Source organism: Neovison vison, chromosome 10 (genome assembly GCF_020171115.1).
Source record: "Neovison vison isolate M4711 chromosome 10, ASM_NN_V1, whole genome shotgun sequence".
NCBI lineage: Eukaryota > Metazoa > Chordata > Mammalia > Carnivora > Mustelidae > Neogale > Neogale vison.
In genome coordinates this window covers 2,902,549-2,930,426 of record NC_058100.1, presented here as the reverse complement: position 1 = coordinate 2,930,426, position 27,878 = coordinate 2,902,549, and the positions used below count along the sequence as shown (strand labels likewise).

The following is a 27,878-nucleotide window of genomic DNA, read 5'->3' as shown; positions in this document are numbered from 1 at the left end:
TCCTCGGGATCCCGGGGCACGCTCCCATGCTCCTGTGGGCGTCTCTGCTCGTCCTCGGTAAGTGCTGGAGGGGAAGCCTCTGCTCCGGGAGGAGACGGGGCCAATCCGTGAGCAAACGCCGTCCCCGGCGGGCTGTGGCACAAATGGGCTACGCTCTTACTTCAGAACCACAGGGAATGAGCAAAGGGGAAGATATTGAGGGCTTGGGAGACTTGATTTCCAGAAGCACATCCCTCACTTGTTTTTAATTGCCCACAGCAACTTCCTCCTACTCCAGAAGCGGGCTTATTTTTCCATGTAAACAAAATCTACAGTTAGGGGCTGCCTGGCTGGCTCAGTCAGTAGAGCGTTTGACTCTTGATCTCAGGGTCGTGAGTGTGAGCCCCACGATGGCTGTCGAGATGACTTAAAAATAGAATCTTTTTAAAAAAAAAAATCTGCAGTTAGGTTTTAGGTCCTAACTAGGTCCTAATTAGGTCACCTCCCTAATCACAGATCATGAAGGCTGAAGGGTGTGTGGAGTCTGGGTGGGTGCCCTGATTGTGAGCCGACGTGGGACTGAGCTTCTGCTGGGGATGGTCATTCCTTCTCCGCAGCCCACGATCCCGTCTGCCCCGATAACTGCAGGAAGCATGAGCGGAGCAGAAATAAGGCGGTTTCCTCTGGATTATTTCCCCTGCTTCTGCACCAGTTTTCAGTCTTTGTCTAAGTGAGGCGCAGGTTTCCTAGCAGCTCCAACGAGGGAAACAAAGACCTGTCAGCCTGTCGTACACCACATAGTTATGAAGTGTCTGTCCTCTGCCCAGTGGCACGTCCAGACCCCAACTAAAGGAAGAGTTATTAGCGTGGCTGCGCATCATGGGAACTCGGTGAAAAGTGAATGAAGGGGGACGCCGGGCCCAGTGCAGTGCAGGGCAGCGGGAGGACACAGGGACGCAGAGGACAATCTCGGCCCCCAAACGCTGACCTTCTGGTGAGGAAATCAAAGGACAAATGCAGGAGCATTGGACTTGGAAACCCACGCAAAAATATTACAGTGTGGGTCAAGATAATGTGTGATAATTATTCATTCTTGCTGGTAGTAATTAATAATTAAATGCAGAGCCCTGACTTTACCAGACACTCTTCTAAGAGCATCGCATCTATTGATCTGTCCAAGCAACTAACAATCAATGAGCTGGAACTGCTATAAATCCCATTTTGCAGATAAGGGAGCCAAGGCACAGAGACGGTCGTTTGCCTTAAGCTCCGTGCCGTGGCCAGGTCGGGACGCAGAGCCACCTGTGACACTAGGACGGCGCTGCGAGCCCCCGTCCCGCGCCACATGTCTGAGTGCCGGTCCCGGAGAGCAGCGATCGCAGTGTTCTTAGCCTAGAGCAGCGTGAGGGCACCGCAGCCCCGAGGCATCCAAGAACACTTCATGGAGGAGGTGGCTTTCCTTGGGGTGTGAGGGCTTGGGTATGACTTGGCTTTTCTTGGTACTGAAGGAGACTGACACTCCAGGCAGGGAGACGGAAGCCAAGGGGCAGCGGCAGCCGCAGCGTGGTCGGGTCTGACAGACAGTGACAGTGACAGGGGCCATCAGTGGAAGACTTACCGATTCAACTCATTGAAATAAGACCACAAGGTCACTTTTATGGTCCCCGTGTGACAGAGAAGGAGCGGGAGGCTGGGGAGCCTTCCGCAGCTTGCCCAGCACCACGCCACTCCGCTTCAAGCCTCGGCGGCCCCGGCTTCTCCAGGGCTGGAGCCGGGCCCTCCTCTCCCACCCTCGGTGGAGCCGGGCGGGCAGTGGGCTCTCTGGGCGGGAGGGCTCGGCTCTGTGCTTTGTGCTGACCGTGGCCCTCACCTCTCTTGCAGCGCCAGTCATTGGAAAGCTCGGTAAGTCGGTCCCCTTTTCCTTTCTTTTATGTTTCTAGATACTCTAGTGACCATTTCTGGAAGGAATGCTGGTAAGGGGGTCTTGGTCCCCGTGTCCTTGTCCTGAGGACTCAGGCAGGGCAGTGTCACCCTGTCCTGCAACCCGGACCCTAGGAGCTGGGAGTCCCACTCTCGAGCCAAACCTGCCATTGTGTCAGGTGAAACTGGGGGCCCGAGACGCAGGACACAGAGGTCAAGGAGGGGCGTGCCCCCACCTGATGTGGGGTGCTGGCCGACCTCGCCGAGAACACAGACCCTGGAGGGACACTGGGAATAGGCTGAGACCCCAGGGCGGTCGGAGCGGGGGGCCCAGGGCATAAAGAGCTCTGCTCACCCCCCCCTCCCCGGCCCAGCCCAGCATGGCCACAACCACATTCAACCACCCGACACCCCAGCACGCTGTGTAGACATTTTCCTGTGAATAGCTCAAATCACGATGCCTCTGAGCGCCCGTCCTCCGGTCATCAGGGACCCCAGCCTTCCTGGGCTGGCAGAAGGGTCTCCAGGTGTTGTGGTCATCCCCGAAAATCCCTTCGAGAGCACCGCGTTCATCCTGGGGGCTGCTTGCTGTGGTCCGGCCCCAGCCAGCAGGTGCGCACGCCCTCCCCTGCGGCTCCGGGCTCTACAGTCCCCTGCTCAGTGCTGTGGACACGGACCCTCCCACACATCACTGCCCAGCTGGGAAGAGACTGTGACTTGACAGGACTTTGCTAAAAGCTCCAGGATGGAGAAACAAAATACAGGAAGTGTCTTAGATCAGCTGCTTACGCAGATTAGACGTGCTTACGCTAGAGATCACTGACCCCATCCATCCCAGCCTCACTGCCGAGGCCCCGACGAGAGGAGCCGTCCTGCAGCACACAGCAGGGGCAGTGGGACTGGTCAGGAAGCAGGCGGCTCCCCTCAGTGGAAGTTTCCCCTCTCTCGGGCACGAGATCTGCTGCCCGGTCCCCATGTCCCATCCCGGAGGCTTGCCGGGAATACAGACAGTGGGGATTCTCTTCTCTCCAGGAGAAACACGACCCTGCTCACTGGGAACACGGGATAATCTGTACAATCCTCTGAGAAAGACAAGGTCCGCAGAGACCCAGGAATGTCTGTGTGACCAGACAGAGCCCCGAGCTGCTTCGTCTGAAACTGGCGCTCGGCTTCCTCTGCGGTGTTGCCCCCTCCACAGGGGGCACTTCCTTTACATTCGGGCGTAACTGAAAGACCGAGTCAGGCATTCTTGTCCACGAAGGCAAGACTCCAGGTCTCAAGCTTTAAAAACAGCCACGGTCTGTGGGTCCTTACATGCAGGCGGTCCTCCTTATCCGAGCGTCAAGGTACTGAAGAAGGAACCCACTCCAGGGGATTCCACTTAAAATTTTATGGTAAATTACATACACCCATAATTGAGATTTTAGTTTTGAAAAACAAAATAATGCACATGGAAATAATCTGGCTTATTTTCTGCTTCGCAGAATTTAGATTACCACAGGCAATTTGCAGAACAAATTGAATCGAATATTGATTTTTTAAATGTGGGAGTTGCTGTGACTTCAGCCATCCTGACGGCCCGGGGAGCAAAGCTGGGGGAGGAGGGAGGCAAGTAAAACTGTAAGAGCGCTCCCCCCCACCCCCGTCCTGACCTTGACCTTGCTTTGCTCCCTTACTGCAGGGGTGAAACCTCCCACAGCACCCCACTCCCGGCCCCTTCTGGCTCTCTTCCCCTGCCATCCCCTTACCCAGAACTGGATCCTGTGGCCGCTAACTGCTCCCAGCGTGCTGAACTCCTGCCTCTCACAGGAGTCCGGGAGGGCACGTTCCCATCCCCTTCCCTCGCACAGCAGCGCCCACCTGGTTAGCCCAGCAACAGGAGGCTCTCGCAGCCGGCGGCGGCAGCAACAGGGGGAAGGGGTGCGAGAGCGTGTTTCCAACAGGGAGTAACATCTCAGGGAAGAACAACGTCTCTTTCCTCTTCGTTTATCACTGAGGCCGCCCGTGAAGCAGCCAACGGCCGTGCGAAGCACAGGGCTCTCCTTCTCAGGCTGCGTCTCTTCCCTCCTCCAGCTGCAGCCAAGCCCGTGGTCTCCCTCCATCCCCCATGGACCACCGTCTTCAGAGGAGAGACCGTGAATCTGACTTGCAACGCGTCTCGCGCCCACGCAGCCGAGAACATGAAGTGGTACCGGTGGTTCCTTGGGGCAACAATGCTACGTGACACCCCAGGAAACACCCTCAAGGCCCGTGTCTCTGGAACGTACCGGTGCCAGACCCAGGGCTCGCTCCTCAGTGACGGTGTCAGCTTGATCTTTTCTTCAGGTGAGCAGGAGGGTGGGTGAGTTCAATCGACAGACGTGGTTCTGGCGCCTTGTAGTCCCCGGGAGTCGGCGAGACCCGAGGTCCTTCCTGCGGCTCTAACCCTTGACCCCTGCCGGCTTCGCGTCACCCGAGGTCCTTCCTGCGGCTCTAACCCTTGACCCCTGCCGGCTTCGCGTCACCCGAGGTCCTTCCTGCGGCTCTAACCCTTGGCCCCTGCCGGCTTCGCGTCCTCGAGTTCCTCGTGTCTGAGGTGTTTCCGAACTTCCGTGGACGTTAGAGTGCCATCGTCTGACGGCCGTCCGCGGCCCTCCCTGTGCACTTACACAGCGGAGGAAGGAGTTCATTGTAGGGGATTCAAAACAGCAGCCAGCTTAGCGCCGGCCCTCCAGAGAGGCACAGCCCCCTGCAGGACAAACGACACGGACGTGCGCTTACTGAGCATCAAGCAGGTGTGAAAAGTGGCCTAGGACAGGAGTGCGGAGGAGGGAGTCTCCGCCTCGGGCCTGTGTCCCCACCTGTCCCGCACCTGCCCCTCTCTACTCCCACTCTCCGCCTCAGGGGCTCCGCTCGCTTCCTGCGCTCTCGTGGCCTGCTTTGCCTCCTTCCCAGAGAACGGTTGGGACCACTGCACAGCCCTGCTCCGGGGAAGAGGCCGTCCCTCAGTCACCGCAGACAGACGGGCCAGAACGGGCCTGTCACGCAGAGCTGAAGAGCAGGAGAACGTCCTCCCGGGACCCCACTCCCCATCCCTCAGCCCCGGGTCTGGGTCTGAGAACGAGCCTGCTGCCGGGCGAGCCCCCGAGGGCGGTGACCCTTCCTAGTCTGTTTCCTCTGCGGTGACGCTCGCTCTGGGACCCTGGGAGCAGCCGGTGGCGATATCTTAACCGTGTTCCGCTATGTCGGAGTGTCGCTCACACCCCACTCAGCTCTCCGTCCCCGCGTTAGAATCCTCATACGATGAATCTGTCCTCGAGTAGGAAGCGGGGGTCGAGCTGGAGTGTTCGGGGCTTGTTTACGAAACAGGTCATGAGGATCGGGAAGAAACGAGTGAGCCTGGGCCGGAGCCTAAATCCTGTGGAAGAGAAAAGACGGCCAGTCGAGCCTCGTGAGCCGAGCTGCGCGGAGGGAGGGTGTCCCTGAGTGACAGGCGCTGGTCTCTGCTTTCCAGGACAGCTCATCCTTCAGGCTCCGGCCTCTGTGTTTGAAGGTGACACGCTCGTTCTGCGATGCGGAGTGAGGAGGGGAGAGAAACTGGGCACGGTGACGTACAGCTGGAACGGGAAAGTCGTCTCCTCCTCTCCGGAAGCCCGAGACCTTGCGATACCACAAGCAAGTCTGAACAACAGTGGCTTTTACGGATGCACTGGATTTCTGCAGGGAAATCGTTACTCATACAGGTCAAGTGCCAGATATGTTAACATTCAAGGTACGCCCTTTGTCTCATGTAGGTTGCTGAGGCATGTCAGGGCGGGGAGGGCCTGATGGGGGACCCGTACGTTAGCGCCCCAACTCCGGATAAGGACAGCCATGGGTCCTCCAGCAGACACAGCGGGGTCACTGCACTGGGAGCTGCCGAAGGACAACAGGATAGTGGGGTCAGCGAGTGTCTTGCCGTGTGTCTGTCTGAAGTTTCCTAGAACCAAGCAGCCAAGCCTGCCCATCCCGGGGCTCTAAGTGCCGCATCCCGAGAACTTGGTTTCCCTCTTCTCTCCAGAACTATTTCCACAACCAAAGCTGGAAGTCATACCCCCCCAGCCCATGGAGGGGGGCTCTGTAAACCTGAGCTGTCGGACGCAGCTGCCCCTCGAGCGGTCGGACGCTCTGCTGTCCTTCATCTTCTTCAGGGACCATGGGGTCGTGTTCTCGAACTGGAGCAGGTCTCCGGAACTCCAGATCACAGCCGTCTGGAGGGAGGACTCGGGGTCGTACTGGTGTGAGGCCTCGGCAGCCGTCTCCGGCATCCGCAAGCGCAGCCTCCCCCTGCAGATCCGTGTGCACGGTGAGTGTCCAAGTGGCAGGGAGCCAGGGCTGTGGCACCCTCCCCTGCGGCTCCCCATGGCCCTGTGCAGGGAGGGACCACCCAGCACGGATGGATTTGGTCATCCTGATGGACATAGGCTGGCCCTGGAGTCAGGTACTATAAATAGAATTACACGGCTCGTTTCCACCACTATCCGCCTGAAAACTCAGACTTCCTTTGGAACACCAGCACCTCGAAATCATAGAGTTGGTTCGTGAAGTTAGATTCGAGAGTTAGGGAAAACAAACAAAGCCGAGAAATAAGTTGCCCTGAGCCGACACATTCTAGAAGGTCCGATCTTGGGGCAAACCATTGAGGAGATGAGCCTCAGCCTCTTCCTCATCAACAGCAGCAAATGATGGGCGTCCCCGCCAAGTGCAACACACAAGAGAAGGATGCGCAGGTAAAGGTAAATATGGTGAGTATCGCCTTGTCTCAGAGACCAAGCACGACTCCTGGAAATGGGTGTGATCCAGCCCGGCTCCAGGGGGACCACTCTCTGCCCCCTGTCCCTGCACACAATCCAGCCAGCCAGCCAGGACCTCAGACAAAACTCAAAGCCTTCTCCAGGGGTAGCCAGGTTTTCTCTCCAGCAGTTTCGTGTGTCAGGAACTATTAAATCTGGTGACGTTCTAGCTCCAAACTCTACAGGCTACAGGCTACAGAGCCCCATCCAACATGCCGGCGCTGCCCTCCCCCCACAGACCCTCACTGGCCCTCTCCTGCTCACACAGGTGTCCCAGCAGCCCTCACCTGCCCTCACCTGTCCTCTCGCGCTCACGCAGGTGTCCCAGTGTCTGCCGTGCTCCTGGAGACCCTGCCCCAGGGGGGCCACGTGCTTGCAGGGGAGCGTCTGGTCCTCGTCTGCTCTGTGGCTGAAGGCACAGGGGACACCACGTTCTCCTGGCACAGAGAGGACACGGGGGAGCTTCTGGGGAGCACACGTCAGCGTTCCCAGAGAGCCGAGCTGGAGATCCCTGCTGCCGTGGGGAGTCACACAGGGCTGTACCACTGCACAGCGGACAACGGCCTCGGCCTCGCCCGCAGCGGGGCCCTGAACGTCACCGTCACAGGTGAGGCTGAGTGTCCATGGGCTTTGTTCAGAACGCTCAGCGTTCTCAGGTTAGGGGTGGCACGCCAGCCCTCCTGGTGATTCTCCTCTTTCTGGCTCCATTTTGCCACTTTCCGTGGTGACAGGCTCGCTCTTTCTTTCTTCCTTTCTTTCTTTTTTTTTGTTGTTAAGTATTTCCTGTCTATTTACTGGAGGCTTTACATATATCATCTCAGCTAAACTTAGAACCTAACAGAACACACATGATCCACATTTTGTTAGTGAGACAGCGTGACAGGCAGTTTCCAAACACAAATACAAACCCTCGGGTCACGGTGCGGTTCTCCAGGAGGGAGCCCTGGCCGGGAGACTTTGCGCGGGCTGGAGGCGATGGCACGTGTGTGCCCTGCTGCATCCGGGCGGTGTCCAAGAGCAGCATTAGCTGGTTAACGGGCCCTCGGGGTCCTCGTCGCTCCGTGAGTCACCACAGCACGTCCACCGTCCCCGCAAACCCGACACAGCCGGCCGCAGGCCCTGCTTCATCCGTTCTACAGGCCTGACAGCCTCAGGGCCCGACCCTCGCAGGCCGAGAAGCCGACGGGCACGGGGAGCCGACGCAGAGCCCGTCACCTGTGCTGGGGGACAAGCCTTCCGCTGGGTCCCACGGTTCTGGCCTCTGCTTTCCCCTACTCTGTCCCTAGGACGCCACACAAGCCAGGCTCTCATGCAGCCCTCGTGGCCCTGCCGACCTTCAGTCCCTCTCCGTCAGGCTCGGTCACAGCCCTGCCCTCCAATAACGCTTTCACGGAGGAGCTCCTGGAAAGTGAACTCCTCTGGAGAGTCACCCCGCTCACTCCCTCCGCTTCTGCCCCCTCTCGTCCTGTCTGCACCGGCCTTGCCTCCTGCCACCAAAGTTGTTCCGGTGAAGGTCTACTGTCCTCCACGTTGCTGAAGTCAGTGGTAACTACCTGACGCAGCTGACCCTCCCTTCCTTCTTGGACCACGTTCCTCCCTGACCTCTCAGACGTGGCTCGCTCTGGGCCCTCTGCCCATCTGTCAGACTCTCCTGCCAGGCTTCCTCACGAGGTCCTCCCTGGATCTCCAGCTCTGGACCAGGGGCACGTGGGTCTCTGCCCTCAGACCTCCCCGTCTGTGCCCACTGTCTGCATCATGCCATCCTGTCTCCTGACCTCAAAAGCACGTTTGACTTCTGTACGCTTACGATTCCCGACTCCACCTACAGCCCAGACCTCTAGCCTGAGCTCAAAACCCGCACATCCAAGCGCTTAAATCAGGCGCCCCCCGGGAGTGGCTAAGCGCCATCGCAAATGCGACTCATCCAGAAACACAGTCTTGGTGTTCGTGACTATCCGATCCCGTGTGACGCAGCCCCTGGGTAAACGAACCCCCCTCCCTCACCGTCTGCCTTGCTTAGGCCAAAGCTCTGGGCTTCGTTCTTGACTTTCCTTCTTACATCATCTTCCACGTCAAAGCCACTGCCAGTCCTGCTGTCTCTACCTTCAGGATACAGCACGGAGGTGACTGATTCCTCCCATTTCCACGGCCACCTCCTGACCCAAGCCCCTGGGCTCCTTCCTGGGTTACTGCGTCACCCCAGCTGCCCACAGTCTGCTCCCAGTGCAGCATCAGAAGGAACCTCTAAGTCATGTTGCTCTTCTGCACGAAATCCTCCCTTGGCGTCCTGCCAGCTCCAGAGGGACAGCCATCATCCTCAGTGGCCCCTGATGTCCTGTTGCTCTACCCTGATCTCCATCCACCCTCTCCTTCCCTCCTCTGCTCTGGTCACCGTGACCTCCTGTCTCCTCCTCAAGCCTTCCAGTCATGGTCCCACCTCGGGGCCTTTGCACTTCTCTCCCATGATACTCCCGTGCTCACGACTCATCTCCCCCAAGGTTCTACTCCCCTTTTTAGTGCAACCTTTCCAAACCACCTGTTTAACCCAGAAGCACTTCGCCCCGACACCCCTTCCCCAGAACCCCCTGGATTCTTCCTCGAAGCACTTATCTCTGGCCTCCATGCCGTGTCTCTGTCCCTCCCACTCCCCCCATACTCGCCTCACAAAGGCAGGTCTTTCTTTTGACCACTATTGTATCCCCGGTGGCTGGACTAGGGCTTAGCCCATATGAGGCATTCAATAAATCTGTACAGAGTCAGCGAATGATACACACATCATTTTAGAAACCAGAGTATCAATCCCAGAAGACCAGGACATCAGTATCTCCATTCTACAGAAAAGGAGTACAAAGCCCCGAAAGATTTGGTATCGCTCACAAGGTCACAAAGAGCACACCTCCACGCAATCATTCAGCTCGGAGAGACAGAGGGTGTCAGTCCTCCAAAGAAGTGATGCCCAGGCAAGTCCCGCTGTCCATCCACCACACTGAACAGGCAGAGGACGGTGCTGTGTCTGTGAGCGCTGAGCCCTGACGGAACTGTGACCCTGAACTGTCAGGGCAGCAACTGTGGGAAGGGGTGCTACACGGGCGGCCCAGCTGCTCTGCCCTTTCCCCCTCAGCTCCCTCGAGGCAAGTCCTGTGACCAAGGGGGACCTCCCCAGGCAGGTCTTCCCATCAGCGGATACCACGGGACTGTCTGCCTCTCGATCTGGAAATTTCTCAGTGAACAGTGAGAGTGGCTGAGACCCCCAGCACAGACGGGCAGAGAGGGGGGCTCGTGTCATACGGATGGCCTTTCAGGAGGGAGAACAGCTGCTGAGGGCCACCACCACCACCGCCAAGACGTGCTGGCCTGGAACCCCACAGGGGCTCTGACGGGGGGAGACCTGCTTCTCCAGGAAGCCTCTCGTACTGAAAGATGTCCTCGGGGAGCCCAAGGCTGCACTCCCTGAAGAGGGCAGTGAGGAACCTGTTGGAAATGCACACGTGTGTGAAGGCGTTCACCATCCCTTTGGATGTAAGGTCAGTAAAACGCATCGACCCCCCGTGCTCTGGGCGGCCAGCCGGCGGCTCGCACATGTCCCTGGGCCGGCTTGCACGACCCTGCAAGGCAGATGTCGCCCTCTGTTAAGGAAGCAGATGATCTCAGAGATGAAGCAGATGTCAAGGATTCGGGGGACATATGGCAGAGCAGGAATTTCTCACCAGATCTTTTTTCATGCGTGGACCTTATGCAAAATCTCTGTGCTCAGAAACGGGAGAATTTCTAGCAGCAGAGAAAGTCTGCAGTTGCTGGGAGCACCGGGCTAAGGGGGGGCTGTCTGAGCTCATGCAGTTTTAACAACAGAAATTCATTTCTCATAGCCCTGGAGGCCGGAAGTCTGGTCAGGGTGGCGTGGTCAGGTTCTGGGGGGAGCCCTCTTCCTTGCAGACAGCTGCCTTCCTGGAGCAGGTGTGAGAGGGGTGAGATGGAGAGAGAGAGAGAAAGAGAGAGAGCGTGTCTGTGGTGCCCCTTCCTGTAAGGACCCTAATGCCATCAGTGAGTCTGGGGGGGACACTTGCTTCCAGAAAGTGATTTCACTTTCTTCAAATACATCCCCAGAAGAGAGACTGCCGGATCATATTTTTAACTTTGTGAGGAACCTCCATCCTGTTTTCCACAGTGGCTGCACCAGCCTACGTTCCCACCAACGGGGCACCAAGGGCTCCTTTTTGCGTGTCCTCACCAACACTTGTTACTTCTTGTCATTCTGATAAGGGTCATTCTCACAGATGTGAGCCGATAGCTCACTGTGGCTTAGGCTTGTGTTTCCCTGATGACCGGTGACATTGAGCCCCTGGTCATGTGCCCATTGGCCACTCACACATCTTTGGAAATCTTTGCTTCTGTATTCATCAGCCATCTTGGTCTGTACTTCTCTCGTGCTGTCCTTATCTGACCTTGGTGTCAGAGTGACGCCGGCCTCAAAAAATGAGCTTGGAAATGTTCACTCCTCCTGTTTTGTGGAAGACTCAGTGTTAACTCTTGTCTAAGTGTTTGGAAGAACCCACCAGTGACACCATCTGGCCTGGGCTTTCTTTGGTGGGAGGGTTTGTTACTGAGTCAATCTCCTGCTCATCACTGGCCTGTCTGACCTTGGCTGACTCTGGTTTTTGCACACGTGGTTGCCCCAGCAGGGGAAAGTTGCTCTCTAGGACACAGCAGCCCCGCTGCTCTGTCCGCGGATCTCCCCCCCAGTTTGGCTGTCATGGTGGGGAGGCTGGGCTCACGACCCCCATGAGCTACTGCCTGCAGGCGGAACCATTCACAGGTCAGGCTGGGTTTGTTGACTTTGTCAGGAAGGGAAACATGGGGACAGAAATGTCACCGACAGCCCGTGGCCACGTGTACCGAGTGCTTACTTTGTGGCAGGAATCACGGGAGCAGAACACCGTGCCGTAAACGGCAAAATCGCCAGTGGTAGCGTTATTCTGATCCATGGACGTTTTCTGTGTAAGTCTGCGGCACTGGCATGGGAAGTCTGAATTGGGTTTACCTGGGGACCAAGGATCTGCCTGCAAAGCACCTCTACCCCCCACTCTCTGCCCCTCTATTCGTGTTTGCTCTTCCACAAATGTATTTATATGTTTATTGTCTGCCTCCCCTCTGGACAATAAACCCCTGGAGGGCAGGGACCCCCCTGTCCTCTTCACTGCTCTGTCCTCAAGGCCTGGCACCAGGCAGGACTCCGTAGATGTCTGCTCAGTGAATGAAGGAATCTGCCAAAAGAAGTCTTTTGAATGAGAAGATAGAACGGACCCAACAGCAAGTCAGAAGCCTCACCAGCATCTCTCATCCCCTCTGGGGCTTCTATGAGGATGGAGAACGTGCTGCTTCCCTGAGGGGTCCCACTGTGGTCTTGTAATGGTGCTGCTGGTTCCCCGAGGGTCCAGTAGGCAGTGCCAGTCCTCCATGAGGGGCTGACACACCAGCATCATGTCATATCTTCCCAGGTGGCCTAGGGAAATTCCCAAGAGGCCAGATTGCTAGAAGATGGGACATACAGAGAAAGAGAGGGATTTCCCTTAAATGCTAATTCCGAACCGATGTTGGTGGGTCAGTGGAGGGAGCTGGCTACATTCTCCTCCTCTGGCACGGCCCCCCACCGTCAACCTACACCCCCTACCAGAGCACAGAGTCCTGTCCTGCCGCTCAGGCTCAGGCCATGCTGCCCAGACCAGAAGGCTGCCTCCTGTGTGCACCAGCCCTGGCTTGCCCTCGTCTGTTAGACTCCTCCCTCCCCAGGGCTCAGGACCCCAGCTGTGCTGAGGAAAGGTGCCAGGGCATCACGGCCCTTTCCCCTGGGGCTGACACAGGCTCTTCCCCGCAGGCACTCCAGGGAACAGAAGCGGTCTTATTGCTGCGAAAGCCGCTGGGGTTCTGCTCAGCATCCTTCTCCTGGCAGTGGTCCTGTGGATCTACCCCCGGCGCTGCCGGAACTCAGGTGTGTGCTCTCCCTTACCCTCTGCATCCCCACCAGGCGCCTGGGTCCCCAGCAGGGCCCCCAGTCTCCCCCTCCGCACCCCCAACCCCACAGACCTACGCCCTTCACGGAGCTGTGTAGAGCACATGCCGCGGTGGAGGGCGGCTTGCACTAGCTGGGTTCGCTAAGGAAGGAAGCACCATTTTTTATGTTAAGTTTCAAAAACCTAATCCAAGCAGTTTCCCTGGGCGGGTTTTTGGCTCCTACAGATGGGTCAACGACACACTGCCGCCCATGCTAAATCCTTCACGAATGGGCAGTCAGTATGTCACAGGGCTGTGAGAGCGGGAGCTGGTTACCCCATAGCCTTCCTCCTCCCTGGAGACCTCCTGGTGCCAAAGCCTGAACCCTCCACCCTGTGTCCCCGAGGGCCAGCCCGCCAGCTCCTCCCCTACCTGGGGGAGAGTCGCGCTCCCACAGGCTTCTCGCCTGGGCCGCGCTCAGACTAGTTTCAGGGGCCAGAGGCCTCGTGGGGGTGATGCACAGAGACGCCGCTTGGGCTCTAGAACAATTGCCCACACCCCCCAACTCTGTCTCTTGGTTTTAATCAGTTCAGTTCAACCCATCCTGTGGTTCTCAGCCCCGCCCCTATGCCCGGTGTGGGCTGCTTTGAAGACAAGCCTTCTCGGAGGGCCGGAGCGGGAGCAGGAGCCCGAGCCAGCTCTGGGCGTGACCACCGAGGCTCCCCAAAGTCCTCCGGCAGCCCTCCCGGCGCTGTGTGCCAGACTGTACTTACTCAGGGCTTCTTGGGGTCGTCCATCGTCACAGCCTGGAACCTTAATCAAGTCTCCAGCTTGTCTGACCCAGGAGTGTGGAGCCCTGTCCGCAGTCAGTTATGCATTTTGTTCCATCCTTTTCCACATCGTTTTCCTAAAAATCCATGACTAGGTGCATGTTTGAATTGACTTTTTCTTTCTTTTTTTTTCTGTTTTGCTTTTTTTTTTTTTGAAGATTTTATGTATTTATAAAAAAAAAAGATTTTATGTATTTATTTGACAGACAGAGATCACAAGTAGGCAGAGAGGCAGGCAGAGAGAGGAGGAAGCAGGCTCCCTCCTGAACAGAGAGCCCGATGCAGGGCTTGATCCCAGGACCCTGAGATCCTGACCTGACCTGAAGGCAGAGGCTTAACCCACTGAGCCACATAGGCACCTTCTTGGTTTTTGTGGGTTTTTTGTTTAATTTGATTTTATTTTTTCAGTGTTCCAAGATTCATTGTTTCTGCACCACACTCCATGCAGTCCGCACCCCCCGTAACACCCACCACCAGGCCCTCCCAACCTCCACCCCTTCCCCTCCCAAACCCTCACTTTGTCTCTCAGAGGCCCCAGTCTCTCGTGCTTCCTGAATTGACTTTTTCTGCCCCCTTTCTAAGGCGGGTTCCCCTGCGAACTCTGAGAACGAGCTCCCTCTGCTGACACAAACGTGCCTTTGCTTTGTTTTGCAGGACGTGGTTTTCCCGGAAACACAGCCAGGTGAGGCCTCAGCCTTCCCGGTCTTCCAGGAACAGAATATGCAGAACTGTGGGTTCACACAGTTAGGTCAAGCCGTGTCTCTCTGTCCCTCTGGCTACATGCCCACATTTTCACATCCCCGGAAATGACCAAAATCACAACTTCTAGAACTTTCTGACAGCTCCTATCATGGTCTGCGAGATGCTTCTCACTAAGCTGTCAGAGAGTGGCCAGCCTTGTTCCCCGGCAGCCGGCCCATACTGTGGTCCTTGGGTCATTCTCAAAAGAACAGTCTGGCCCTATATGGACCTGCTGAAGGTCCAGTTAAAGCATTCCTGCTCCCGGTCCCCTGCCATCGGCTGATCCCTCCCTTCCTGTTCCCCCCGCCCCATTATGCCCTTTCCTCTCTGCGTCTCTGGACCCCTGCTTTCCGCTGACGTACTCCCGTGCCCCCTCCTCTCTGGCCATCCCACTGCCGGCCCCGTATGCCGTTCCAGGGATGATCATGCGTTTTCTGTCTTTCAGGAGCCCTCCAGCCATAGGCCCGGAAGAGGCGCCCCAGGCCGGGTGCCCTGCCCCAGGGGAGCTGCTGTGGTCATATGACAAAGGTGAGGAGCCCGGTAGGGAAGCCGCCCCCTGGAGCCAGGGAGAGGTAATGACCTGGAGGCCTGGGGGAGGCCTGGCGGAGGCCTGATGTCCTACGGTATCCCAAACCCAGACCCTCAGGAAGCCACCGCCTCACTCCACGTCCAAGAAGCATGGGGAGGAATGGAGGAGGAGACGGGTAGCGCGTACCTCTGACAGGGGTGGCCTGGAAAGTGCTGTTTGTCCGTTGCAGTGCACGCCGGAGAGGGAGACTTGGTGTACTCCGAGATCCAGTGTATGCAGCTGGGACAGGAAGGGGCCGGTAAGTCCTGGGGAAGATTCCGGCTGCGGACTCTGTTGCTTCATTCAACACGTGCTGGGTGCTGAGCACCGCGGAACGTACACTGAGTCGATCAACAAACAAGGCATGTAAAACCCCCTACAGTGGTGGTTAGCATCTAAAGAAAGAAAAAAGACACTAAAAACTACAGCATGTATCTTTGCTGATGACCAGAACAAAAACTGAACATCTCCCATCATCGTGAAAATGTATGTATGAATTTTTCCCCCTTGTTTAAGATTTATTTATTTATTTGAGAGAGAAAGCATGCACAAGCCAGCGGGAGGGTGGGGGAAGAGGGAGAAGCAGAGTCCCCGCGGAACAGGGAATCTGACGCAGGGCTTGATCGCAGGACCCCAGAACCATGACCTGAGCTGAAGGCAGAGGCTTAACCGACTCAGCCACCCAGGCGCCCCTGAAAATTTCTTTTAAATAATGAATTAAGTAATCAAGTGATGAGGTTTACAAGGCACCTACTATGTGGTGAGAACATTTAGAGAGACGTGTTCCCACAATGTATGTATACATAGACAAATGCTCAGTGAGTCTATACAAACAACCCTGTGTAACCAATATCCTGGACAAGTAAGACCTGTTACAAATCACAAAAATTGTGTTTCCCACCATTTCTTGAAACTTGACTCTGTGGGAGATCTTCCCAGCCACTTCAGATGAACATTTTGGCAGCACAGGCTTTTCAACACATTCTCCAGTCTCTCCGGTGACGGGCGGCAGGGGGGCACTGTATGTCACAGTCACCATTCAGCAGCCAGAACACTCAGCCCTCCACTTGTTCAGGCAAATTTCAGGAGGGGACCTGGCGGGGGCAGGAGGGCAGGATGGAGCTGGCTTCTCTGTTTCTGTGGCTGGCCACCCCTCACTGGCCTGGAGGGCACTAGGGACCTGAGCAGGGAAGGGCACGCTCAGCTGGTGCTTGGGAGCTGGCGTCCACCTGTCTGTCCGGCAGGTGCGGAAGTGGGCCCTCCCCAGGAGGTGTGTGCATGCTCTCTTCTGAGGTTCCCTGCTGGATGCTCCTTCCCGAGGCTCCTTTGGCACCGTTGGGCATCTCCAATCCCTGCAGCTGTTTGTGACCCTTTAGTGTCTTCACACCCCAGCACTCACATCCAGCTTCCTACCGCTGGAGTCCCCCGGTACCCATCAGCCCTACTGGATGGGGCTTCCTTGGATACACTCTCGTCCTCTGTCCAAGCTGAACCACATCCGTCCCTGGGAACACCTGGGGATTCAGGTCCCTGCTGCCCCGGCAACATCCTGATAATCCCGCCAGCTGCATGTCCGCGCCCTCGTCCTTCTAGACTGGTGGATCTCAAGTGTTTTTATTGTCAGCCAGCGGGAACAGGCACACACACCAGTACTAACGCGTCACTGAGACACAAGCTTTGTGATCCTACTGTGATGCACTCGACTTTCTCTTCTACTCAAATTTATTGATTTAACTAGCTTTATTGAGGTATAACCTGCATACAAAGTATAATTCACTAATTTTAGACGCACAATTTGATTAGTGCTGACAGACGTATCCAGGCCCAGCCCCCCCACCATCTTCAAGACCTGGGGCATTTCCAGCACCCCAGAAAGTCCTTTCCTGCTCCTTTGCAGATAACTTTTCCAGCTCCACGCTGACCACCACTGACCCTCTTTCTGTAGAGTTCTGCTTCTCTACAATTTCCTGTAAATAGAATCATATGTAACGTAGTCTCTTTGTCTAGCTTCTGTCCCCTAACAGAACACTCTGCCCCTCATCCACGCTCTTGCATAGCGTAAGCAGCTCACCACTTTCTCTGACATGGAAAAAGGCTGCACTTATTTAATGTATAAAAGGGGGTGATGTAGGAATAAACATACGCCAGCGAACCCATCGGCATCATCAAGGCCACAAGCATATGTATCATCTCTTAGAGTTTCCTTCCGCCCGCATTTGTACTATTATTATGTGCGTGCATGTTAGAACACTTAACGTAAGATTTAGCCTCTTAGAGCATTGCAAGTGTCCGATACAGTGTCGTCAGCTAGAGGCACGACGCTGTGTGGAGCTCGTCCATCTTGCGTGACTCGACTTTTTGCCTTGTGGCCGTCACTTCCGCTGCCCCTCCCCACAGCCCTTGGGTACCACTGTTGTACTGTCTGTTTCTATGAGCTTGCCTATTTTATTTTTTTTTCCAATTTATTTATTTTCAGAAAAACAGTATTCATTATTTTTTCACCACACCCAGTGCTCCATGCAAGCTGTGCCCTCTATAATACCCACCATCTGGTACCCCAACCTCCCACCCCCCCGCCACTTCAAACCCCTCAGATTGTTTTTCAGAGTCCATAGTCTCTCATGGTTCATCTCCCCTTCCAATTTACCCAAAAGCACATACCCTCCCCAATGTCCATAACACTACCCCCCTTCTCCCAACCCCCCTCCCCCCAGCAACCCACAGTTTGTTTCGTGAGATTAAGAGTCACTTATGGTTTCTCTCCCTCCCTATCCCATCTTGTTTCATGGATTCTTCTCCTACCCACTTAAGACCCCATGTTGCATCACCACTCCCTCATATCAGGGAGATCATATGATAGTTGTCTTTCTCCGCTTGACTTATTTCGCTAAGCATGATACGCTCTAGTTCCATCCATGTTGTCGCAAATGGCAAGATTTTGTTTCTTTTGATGGCTGCATAGTATTCCATTGTGTATATATACCACATCTTCTTGATCCATTCATCTGTTGATGGACATCTAGGTTCTTTCCATAATTTGGCTATTGTGGACATTGCTGCTATAAACATTCGGGTGCACGTGCCCCTTTGGATCACTACGTTTGTATCTTTAGGGTAAATTCCCAGTAGTGCAATTGCTGGGTCATAGGGCAGTTCTATTTTCAACATTTGGAGGAACCTCCATGCTGTTTTCCAGAGTGGTTGCACCAGCTTGCATTCCCACCAACAGTGTAGGAGGGTTCCCCTTTCTCCGCATCCTCGCCAGCATCTGTCATTTCCTGACTTGTTGATTTTAGCCATTCTGACTGGTGTGAAGGTGATATCTCATTGTGGTTTTGATTTGTATTTCCCTGATGCCGAGTGATATGGAGCACTTTTTCATGTGTCTGTTGGCCATCTAGATGTCTTCTTTGCAGAAACGTCTGTTCATGTCCTCTGCCCATTTCTTGATTGGATTATTTGTTCTTTGGGTGTTGAGTTTGTTAAGTTCTTTATAGATTTTGGACACTAGTCCTTTATCTGATATGTCGTTTGCAAATATCTTCTCCCATTCTGTCAGTTGTCTTTTGGTTTTGTTAACTGTTTCCTTTGCTGTGCAAAAGCTTTTGATTTTGATGAAATCCCAAAAGTTCATTTTTGCCCTTGCTTCCCTTGCCTTTGGCGATGTTCCTAGGAAGATGTTGCTGCGGCTGAGGTCGAAGAGGTTGCTGCCTGTGTTCTCCTCAAGGATTTTGATGGATTCCTTTCTCACATTGAGGTCCTTAATCCATTTTGAATCTATTTTTGTGTGTGGTGTAAGGAAATGGTCCAATTTGATTTTTCTGCACGTGGCTGTCCAATTTTCCCAACACCATTTATTGAAGAGGCTGTCTTTTTTCCATTGGACATTCTTTCCTGCTTTGTCGAAGATTAGTTGACCATAGAGTTGAGGGTCTATTTCTGGGCTCTCTATTCTATTCCATTGGTCTATGTGTCTGTTTTTGTGCCAGTACCATGCTGTCTTGATGATGACAGCTTTGTAATAAAGCTTGAAGTCCGGGATTGTGATGCCACCAACTTTGGCTTTGTTTTTCAATATCCCTTTGGCTATTCGAGGTCTTTTCTGGTTCCATATAAATTTTAAAATTATTTGTTCCATTTCTTTGAAGAAGATGGATGGTACTTTGATAGGAATTGCATTAAATGTGTAGATTGCTCTAGGTAACATAGACATTTTCACAATATTTATTCTTCCAATCCAGGAGCATGGAACATTTTCCCATTTCTTTGTGTCTTCCTCAATTTCTTTCATGAGTACTTTATAGTTTTCTGAGTATAGATTCTTAGCCTCTTTGGTTAGGTTTATTCCTAGGTATCTTATGGTTTGGGGTGCAATTGTAAATGGGATTGACTCCTTAATTTCTCTTTCTTCTGTCTTGTTGTTGGTGTAGAGAAATGCAACTGATTTCTGTGCATTGATCTTATATCCTGACACTTTACTGAATTCCTGTATAAGTTCTAGCAGTTTTGGAGTGGAGTCTTTTGGGTTTTCCACATAGAGTATCATATCATCCGCAAAGAGTGATAATTTGACTTCTTCTTTGCCGATTTGGATGCCTTTAATTTCCTTTTGTTGTCTGATTGCTGAGGCTAGGACTTCTAGTACTATGTTGAATAGCAGTGGTGATAATGGACATCCCTGCCGTGTTCCTGACCTTAGTGGAAAAGCTTTCAGTTTTTCTCCATTGAGAATGATATTTGCAGTGGGTTTTTCATAGATGGCTTTGATGATATTGAGGTATGTGCCCTCTATCCCTACACTTTGAAGGGTTTTGATCAGGAAGGGATGCTGTACTTTGTCAAATGCTTTTTCAGCATCTATTGAGAGTATCATATGGTTCTTGTTCTTTCTTTTATTGATGTGTTGTATCACATTGACTGATTTGCGGATGTTGAACCAACCTTGCAGCCCTGGGATAAATCCCACTTGGTCGTGGTGAATAATCCTTTTAATGTACTGTTGAATCCTATTGGCTAGTATTTTGGTGAGAATTTTCGCATCTGTGTTCATCAAGGATATTGGTCTATAGCTCTCTTTTTTGATGGGATCCTTGTCTGGTTTGGGGATCAAGGTGATGCTGGCCTCATAAAATGAGTTTGGGAGTTTTCCTTCCATTTCTATTTTTTGGAACAGTTTCAGGAGAATAGGAATTAGTTCTTCTTTAAATGTTTGGTAGAATTCCCCCGGGAAGCCATCTGGCCCTGGGCTTTTGTTTGTTTGGAGATTTTTAATGACTGTTTCAATCTCCTTACTGGTTATGGGTCTGTTCAGGCTTTCTATTTCTTCCTGGTTCAATTTTGGTAGTTTATATGTTTCTAGGAATGCATCCATTTCTTCCAGATTGTCAAATTTGTTGGCGTAGAGTTGCTCATAGTATGTTCTTATAATAGTTTGTATTTCTTTGGTGTTAGTTGTGATCTCTCCTCTTTCATTCATGATTTTATTTATTTGGGTCCTTTCTCTTTTCTTTTTGATAAGTCTGGCCAAGGGTTTATCAATTTTATTAATTCTTTCAAAGAACCAGCTCCTAGTTTGGTTGATTTGTTCTATTGTTTTTTTGGTTTCTATTTCATTGATTTCTGCTCTGATCTTTATGATTTCTCTTCTCCTGCTGGGCTTAGGGTTTCTTTCTTGTTCTTTCTCCAGCTCCTTTAGGTGTAGGGTTAGGTTGTGTACCTGAGACCTTTCTTGTTTCTTGAGAAAAGCTTGTACCGCTATATATTTTCCTCTCAGGACTGCCTTTGTTGTGTCCCACAGATTTTGAACCGTTGTATTTTCATTATCATTTGTTTCCATGATTTTTTTCAATTCTTCTTTAATTTCCCGGTTGACCCATTCATTCTTTAGAAGGATGCTGTTTAGTCTCCATGTATTTGTGTTCTTTCCAAACTTCCTCTTGTGGTTGAGTTCTAGCTTCAGAGCATTGTGGTCTGAAAATATGCAGGGAATGATCCCAATCTTTTGATACCGGTTGAGTCCTGATTTAGGACCGAGGATGTGATCTATTCTGGAGAATGTTCCATGTGCACTAGAGAAGAATGTGTATTCTGTTGCTTTGGGATGAAATGTTCTGAATATATCTGTGATGTCCATCTCATCCAGTGTATCATTTAAGGCCTTTATTTCCCTGTTGATCTTTTGCTTGGATGATCTGTCCATTTCAGTGAGGGGAGTGTTAAAGTCCCCTACTATTATTGTATTATTGTTGATGTGTTTCTTTGATTTTGTTATTAATTGGTTTATATAGTTGGCTGCGCCCACGTTGGGGGCATAGATATTTAAAATTGTTAGATCTTCTTGTTGGACAGACCCTTTGAGTATGATATAGTGTCCTTCCTCATCTCTTATTATAGTCTTTGGCTTAAAATCTAATTGATCTGATATAAGGATTGCCACTCCTGCTTTTTTCTGATGTCCATTAGCATGGTAAATTCTTTTCCACCCCCTCACTTTAAGTCTGGAGGTGTCTTCGGGTTTAAAATGAGTTTCTTGGAGGCAACATATAGATGGGTTTTGTTTTTTTATCCATTCTGATACCCTGTGTCTTTTGATTGGGGCATTTAGCCCATTAACATTCAGGGTAACTATTGAGAGATATGATTTTAGTGCCATTGTATTGCCTGTAAGGTGACTGTTACTGTATATTGTCTCTGTTCCTTTCTGATCTACCACTTGTAGGCTCTCTCTTTGCTTAGAGGACCCCTTTCAGTATTTCCTGTAGAGCTGGTTTGGTGTTTGCAAATTCTTTCAGTTTTTGTTTGTCCTGGAAGCTTTTAATCTCTCCTTCTATTTTCAATGACAGCCTAGCTGGATATAGTATTCTTGGCTGCATGTTTTTCTCGTTTAGTGCTCTGAAAATGTCATGCCAGCTCTTTCTGGCCTGCCAGGTCTCTGTGGATAAGTCAGCTGCCAATCTAATACTTTTACCATTGTATGTTACAGACTTCTTTTCCCGGGCTGCTTTCAAGATTTTCTCTTTGTCACTAAGGCTTGTAAGTTTTACTATTAGGTGACGGGGTGTGGGCCTATTCTTATTGATTTTGAGGGGCGTTCTCTGAACCTCCTGAATTTTGATGCTCGTTCCCTTTGCCATATTGGGGAAATTCTCCCCAATAATTCTCTCCAGTATACCTTCTGCTCCCCTCTCTCTTTCTTCTTCTTCTGGAATCCCAATTATTCTAATGTTGTTTCGTCTTATGGTGTCACTTATCTCTCGAATTCTCCCCTCATGGTCCAGTAGCTGTTTGTCCCTCTTTTGCTCAGCTTCTTTATTCTCTGTCATTTGGTCTTCTATATCGCTAATTCTTTCTTCTGCCTCATTTATCCTAGCAGTGAGAGCCTCCATTTTTGATTGAACTTCATTAATAGCCTTTTTGATTTCAACTTGGTTAGATTTTAGTTCTTTTATTTCTCCAGAAAGTGCTTTTATATCTCTGGAGAGGGTTTCTCTAATATCTTCCATGCCTTTTTCAAGCCCGGCTATAACCTTGAGAATTGTCATTTTGAACTCTAGATCTGACATATTACCAATGTCTGTATTGATTAGGTCCCTAGCCTTCGGTACTGCCTCTTGTTCTTTTTTTTGTTGTGAATTTTTCCGCCTTGTCATTTTGTCCAGCTAAGAGTATATGAGGGAGCAAGTAAAATACTGAAAGGGTGGCAACAATCCCAGGAAAATATGCTTTAACCAAATCAGAAGAGATCCCAAATCATGTGGGGGGATTTCTCGCCCCTCACGATTGGGTGAGGGATCTCCTCTGATTGGGATCTCCTTTGATTGGGATCTCCCAATCTCTTCTGATTGGGATCTCCCAATCTCTTCTGTTTGGGATCTCTTCTGATTTGGGGATAAAAAGAGGTTCAAAAAGAAAGAAAGAAAAAAAGAAAAAAAGAATTAAAAAAAGAGATTGAATTAAAAATTCAATCAAGAATTTAAAAAATAGTTAAGAAAAAAAAGATTGAAGAGATTAGGATCTCTTCTGATTTGGGGATAAAAAGAGGTTCAAAAAGAAAGAAAGAAAAAAAAGAATTAAAAAAAAGAAAATGAATAAAGAAAAGTATAAAAAAGCAAAATATATATATATTAGATAATCTAGTTAAAAAACGTTAAAAAAGAAAAGGGTAAAATTATAAAAAATTTTAGCAGAAGAAGAGAAAAAAAATGAAAAAGAAAAAAAATTAACTGCAAGACTAAAAAATCACTGGCAGAAAGCCATGAGTTCCGTGGTTTGTTTTCTCCTCCTCTGGAATTCTGCTGCTCTCTCCTTGGTATTGAAACTGCACTCCTTGGTAGGTGAACTTGGTCTTGCCTGGATTTCTTGTTGATCTTCTGGGGGAGGGGCCTGGTGTAGTGATTCTCAAGTGTCTTTGCCCCAGGCGGAATTACACTGCCCTTACCAGGGGCCGGGGCTTTGCTTTCAGGAGCTTTTGTTCCCTGAGCGCTTTCCGTAGAGTTCCGGAGGACGGGAATACAAATGGCGGCCTCCTGGTCTCCGGCCCGGAGGAGCCGAGAGCCCAGGGCCCTGCTCCCCTGTGCGCCCTCAGAGAACTGCTCCTGGTAACTCGCGTCTGCCTAACCTCCGGCCGCGCTCTGAGCTCACCAAGCTTGCGACCGGTTCAAGGCAACTCCGAGCTGCGAGCTTACTGTCGGCTCTGTCTCTGCAGCCGGCTTTCCTGTTCCAATAACCGCAAGCTCTGCGACACTCAGACACCCCCGATCCTTGTGACCCCGCGGGACCTGAGGTCACGCCGACCCCGTGTGGGCTTCGCCCCGGTTTAGCCTCCGGAGCGATGTCCCTCAGCGGAACAGACTTTTAAAAGTCCTGATTTTGTGCTCCGTTGCTCCGCCGCTTGCCGGGAGCCGGCCCCTCCCCCCCGGGGTCTCTCTTCCCGTCGCTTTGGATTCACTTCTCCGCCAGTCCTACCTTTCAGAAAGTGGTTGTTTTTCTGTTTCTAGAATTGCTGTTCTTCTCTTCGATCTGCCGATGGATTTGCAGGTGTTTGCAATCTTTAGATAAGCTCTCTAGCTGATCTCCTGCTAGCTGAGGTAGTCTCAGCCTGCTACTTCTCCGCCATCTTGACTCCTCCCCTCATGAGCTTGCCTATTTTAGATCGCACATATGAAGTGAGGACATACGGTATTTTCCTTTCCGTGTCTGGATCATTTTACTTCGCACAGCAACTTCCAGGTCCATCCCTGTTGTCAAAATATCAGGATTTCCTTCTTTTTTAAGGCTGAATCATGCTCTACTGTGTGTGTGTGTGTGTGTGTGTGTGTGTGTATCACATGTTCTTTATTCATCTGTTAATGGACACCTATGTTGTTCCCGTTTCTTGGCTACATGAACAATGTGGCAGGAAACATGGGATCCAGACATCTCTTCAAGACCCCGACTTCAATTCCGTGCGTGTATACGCAAAAGTGGGGTTGCTGGATCATGCAGTAGTTTTCTTCTGAATTTTTTGAAGACCCTCCATATGGTTTTCCACAATGGTGGCACTGCCTTACACTCCCGCCAATGGTACAGGAGGGCTCCCTTTTCTCCACATCCTTACCAGCACTTGCCATCAGTGCCTTTTTAACACCCCATTTTAACAGGTGTAAGGTCACATCTCATGGTGGTCTTGTTTGTATCTCCCTAATGATAAGTGATGTTGAGCACATTTCCAGTATCTGTTTGCCGTCTGTATATCCTTGGAGAAATGACTATTCTTTGCCCATTTTTTAAATTAAGTTAGTAGTAGTATTTTGGCTATTGACTTGTGTGAATTTCTTATGTATTTTGGATATTAACCCCTTATCAGATATATGGTTTGCAAATACGCTCTCTCCCATTTCATAGGTTGCTTTTCCAACGATGGCACCTCACTTGGAAATTTAAAATCCCCAGTATCTTTGTGTCTCGTAGAAATTTCAATTGTAACCTGATCTTGAACTTCTTTTACAAATGGCGTCAAACATCATTGCTCCCGATGATCCCAAATCCTGAAAAAGGCAAAGCTAAGACCAGCTCTTCTGTCTTGCTGTATTTGGTGCTCACGGAACCCATCGCTGTATCTGACCCACCCAGATCACCAGCTTTGTCTGTCACGCTGCTTTCTCAGGCCATCCCCACTAACTGGGACCTTCGGGATGGTAGATCTAGAACTGCCTCCAAGTTGTTTCTCTTGACTGACGGCATCTCGCGGAGCCAGCCTGGCCCTTGCTGTTCTCCACCCTCTTCCTTTGACGTACTTGTCAGAGCACCATTGTAGCTAAGCACTCTGTGGCAGGACTAGTTGTCCTTCGCGAACTTTACATATTAATGATCTGTAGCAAGATATTTTCCCCAGTCCCTTGAGGTTTGCATGAAGCCCCTGAAATAGAATGTAAAGTCCATATACAGGACTATCATTCTGGGAAGTGAGTACATAGCTTCTATCACATCATTTAAAATATCTATAACCCTGAAAGTTCAATGGAAAGAATTTGATGATAAAGAGAGGAGCCTCGATTGTCCCAGAGGCATTTTTTTTGGGGGGGGTCTCTGTCCCCATTAATCACTACGCGGCTCTGATACTTTCATCCTCTTCCCTGAGACTCTGAATTTCTAACATGTAGGATCCTCCAAATCCCTCCTGCTAGCCTTCCCTCTCACTGCAGCTCCACCTCTAGAAGACCACAGAAAGTAAGAACTAGAACCCTGTAATGTGAGACAGAGTTCTCCCATGGGCACACATGTGAAGGCTCTCATGGGGACGTGCCGAGCCATCCCGGGGTGCTCTGAGGCTGGAGTGGGACGGAGGTGCTGTGCGTGAAGAGACGCAAAAGTTAAAACAGAGTGACATTCTGTGGCGACATCTGGTAAAGGAAGGGAACAAGGTTTCTTGGCGTGGTGGTAAGGAGGGACCTCACGGATCAATGGTGGTTATAAAGAACTTGCAGAAGTCTGGACCAGGAAATGGTAAAACAGAAAATCACGTGGGTCATAGGACATGTTGGGGGATGGGGTGCGGGAAACATAACCATGAATGGAAAAGTTTCAGTGGCTCCAGCCTCTGGAGGAAAGCTCTCAGGCTGTTCTGAATGGGTCATAGTGCCCGTAGTTCAGTGATGCCGTTTCCCCCCACAGCCCGCACCTCCAGAACGTGTCTAGAGGACAAGGTGAGTATCGGTCCCTGACTGTGTTCCGTCCCGCTGCTACCTCCAGCCCCAGCCTCCCTCTCTCTTTCCAGTTCTTCCTCTATCTCCTTTTCACCCCAGCATGACTCGGTTGTCTACTCTGCCGTGAAGACACGACTCCCAGAGGACTCAGCTGGAGAGCTCAGGTCTCAGGATGAAGACGCCATGGGAAGTTATGAGAACGTCCAATTCGCATGACTTGTTCCTGATCCAAAGCCCAGCTCAAGGCCATCCTTGGGGCCCCTGGAGTGACAAGCTGGTCCCAGTGTAGCATTCTTGCCCGTGCGCATTCACATCCAAAACTCCCAGTTCACCTGCTCTGAAGTGGTCATGGGGCGGCCACCGAGAGACTTGCTCAAGTGACCAGAGTCCACGGGTGAGACAAAATCCCACACACCTGCTCTGAGCCTAACCTGTTGTGTTCTTCAGGCTCAGATTTAGGGGAAATGATGAAGGGGGGAGAAGTACTCCTGTTGAAAACCAGAAGCACAAATTTTGATGAATTGGAATTCGCACATCGACGCAACTGAGTGACTCGGGTCTCTGCTCAACGTGTCTCCAACAGCTGTCCCACTGGGGACCATCTGCATCAGTCGGCTTAACTCTGAGTGGTACCTGGGTCCTTCCCAGACGGTGCCCAGAGCCGCCCCTCCTGCTACACTGTTTACACTGCCGGGCTTCAGTTGCAGGCAGAAGGATCCGCATCAGTGCTTTACAGGGACAGGAATTTAAGCAGGATAGTAAGTACTTTACAAAATCATCTGAAGAGCCAGAGAAGCAGCCTCTAAGTGGAGCTTCCAAAAGCAAAAGGCAACAAGGTCTATGTTATTTCAGACAAAGATTTTTAACATTAGAGAAAAGAAATTTGAGAAATTAAAAAGTTAATAGCTGTACAAATCTAAATTTGAGTTGGAAGTATCAGCATAAGCGGATGTGAAACCCTGCTTTAAAAAAAAAAACGGTATTTACTTCCTAGGTCTGTCCACTGAAAAGGCGTGGAAATAATTAGTAATACGACAGCAGTGAGCACCTTTCCAGGGACTATAGTCTCCAAATGCTATTTCCCCACCATTAAATAGTTGATGTGGGAATAAATCATTCTTCCAATACGTGAAGAAGGAATAAAAGAAACAAAAGACCACTGTCTTGACCAGATATTTCATGGGACACCTACTGATTAGATTATCATTAAAACAGCCTAATATTCTGTGCCTCTTGATGGAAGTATTCAATGTCACCTACAAAGTATTCCTGCCCAAAATATCAAAACTGGATCCCGTCAAGCTTCTAGATCAAACCACCAGCTCACAGGAACTACATGAAGCTACAGCACCACGCCGTGAGACGGCACCAGGAGCGCAGTCAAGGAAACCCACACTGGAAACATCCACAGGGCACATGAGCAGGTTTCTCCCACAAATAGATGACGGGTGGGTGGGTGGAAGGAAGCAGGGAGGGAGGGGAAAGAGGGAGGGAGAGGAAGGAGGGAAAGAGGAAGAAAGGGAGGTAGGAAGGGAGGAGGGGGGGAGGAAGCGAAGGGGGAGGGAAAACCTACAAGCTCAGTGATACTTGACACACATCAACCAAAGGGACCGCCAGCCTCGTTTGCATCCTGTCTCAAACCAAGTTAAGAAAAATACCGCTTAGGAAATTTGTATACTAATGTTAAGAAATTAGTATGTTTCAGATGCCGTTAATTTCTTTTTGTTGTCTGATTGCTGAGGCTGGGACTTCCAGTACTATGTTGAACAACAGTGGTGATAATGGACATCCCTGCCATGTTCCTGACCTCAGGGGAAAAGCTCTCCGTTGTTCCCCATTGAGAATGATATTCGCTGTG

General features: G+C 51.3%; 1 protein-coding gene across 1 annotated transcript; it reads left to right on the top strand.

Moving 5' to 3' along the window:
• FCRL4 (Fc receptor like 4) lies at window positions 1-27,802 on the top strand. Its single transcript, XM_044266641.1, has 12 exons — window positions 1-57; window positions 1,861-1,881; window positions 3,973-4,224; window positions 5,393-5,650; window positions 5,939-6,223; window positions 7,030-7,317; window positions 12,583-12,696; window positions 14,183-14,210; window positions 14,715-14,797; window positions 15,028-15,096; window positions 25,989-26,020; window positions 26,120-27,802. The coding sequence occupies exons 1-12, from the start codon at window positions 27-29 to the stop codon at window positions 26,234-26,236; spliced, it is 1,578 nt and encodes a 525-aa protein (XP_044122576.1). The 5' UTR covers window positions 1-26; the 3' UTR covers window positions 26,237-27,802.
• The last annotated feature ends 76 nt before the right edge of the window (window positions 27,803-27,878 follow it).

Coding starts and splice junctions, on each gene's coding strand:
- FCRL4 (XM_044266641.1), top strand. CDS start 27: ATGCTCCTGTGGGCGTCTCTGCTCGTCCTCG. Junction 5,651..5,938: donor CAGATATGTTAACATTCAAG/GTACGCCCTTTG, acceptor TCTTCTCTCCAG/AACTATTTCCACAACCAAAG. Junction 15,097..25,988: donor GCTGGGACAGGAAGGGGCCG/GTAAGTCCTGGG, acceptor TTCCCCCCACAG/CCCGCACCTCCAGAACGTGT.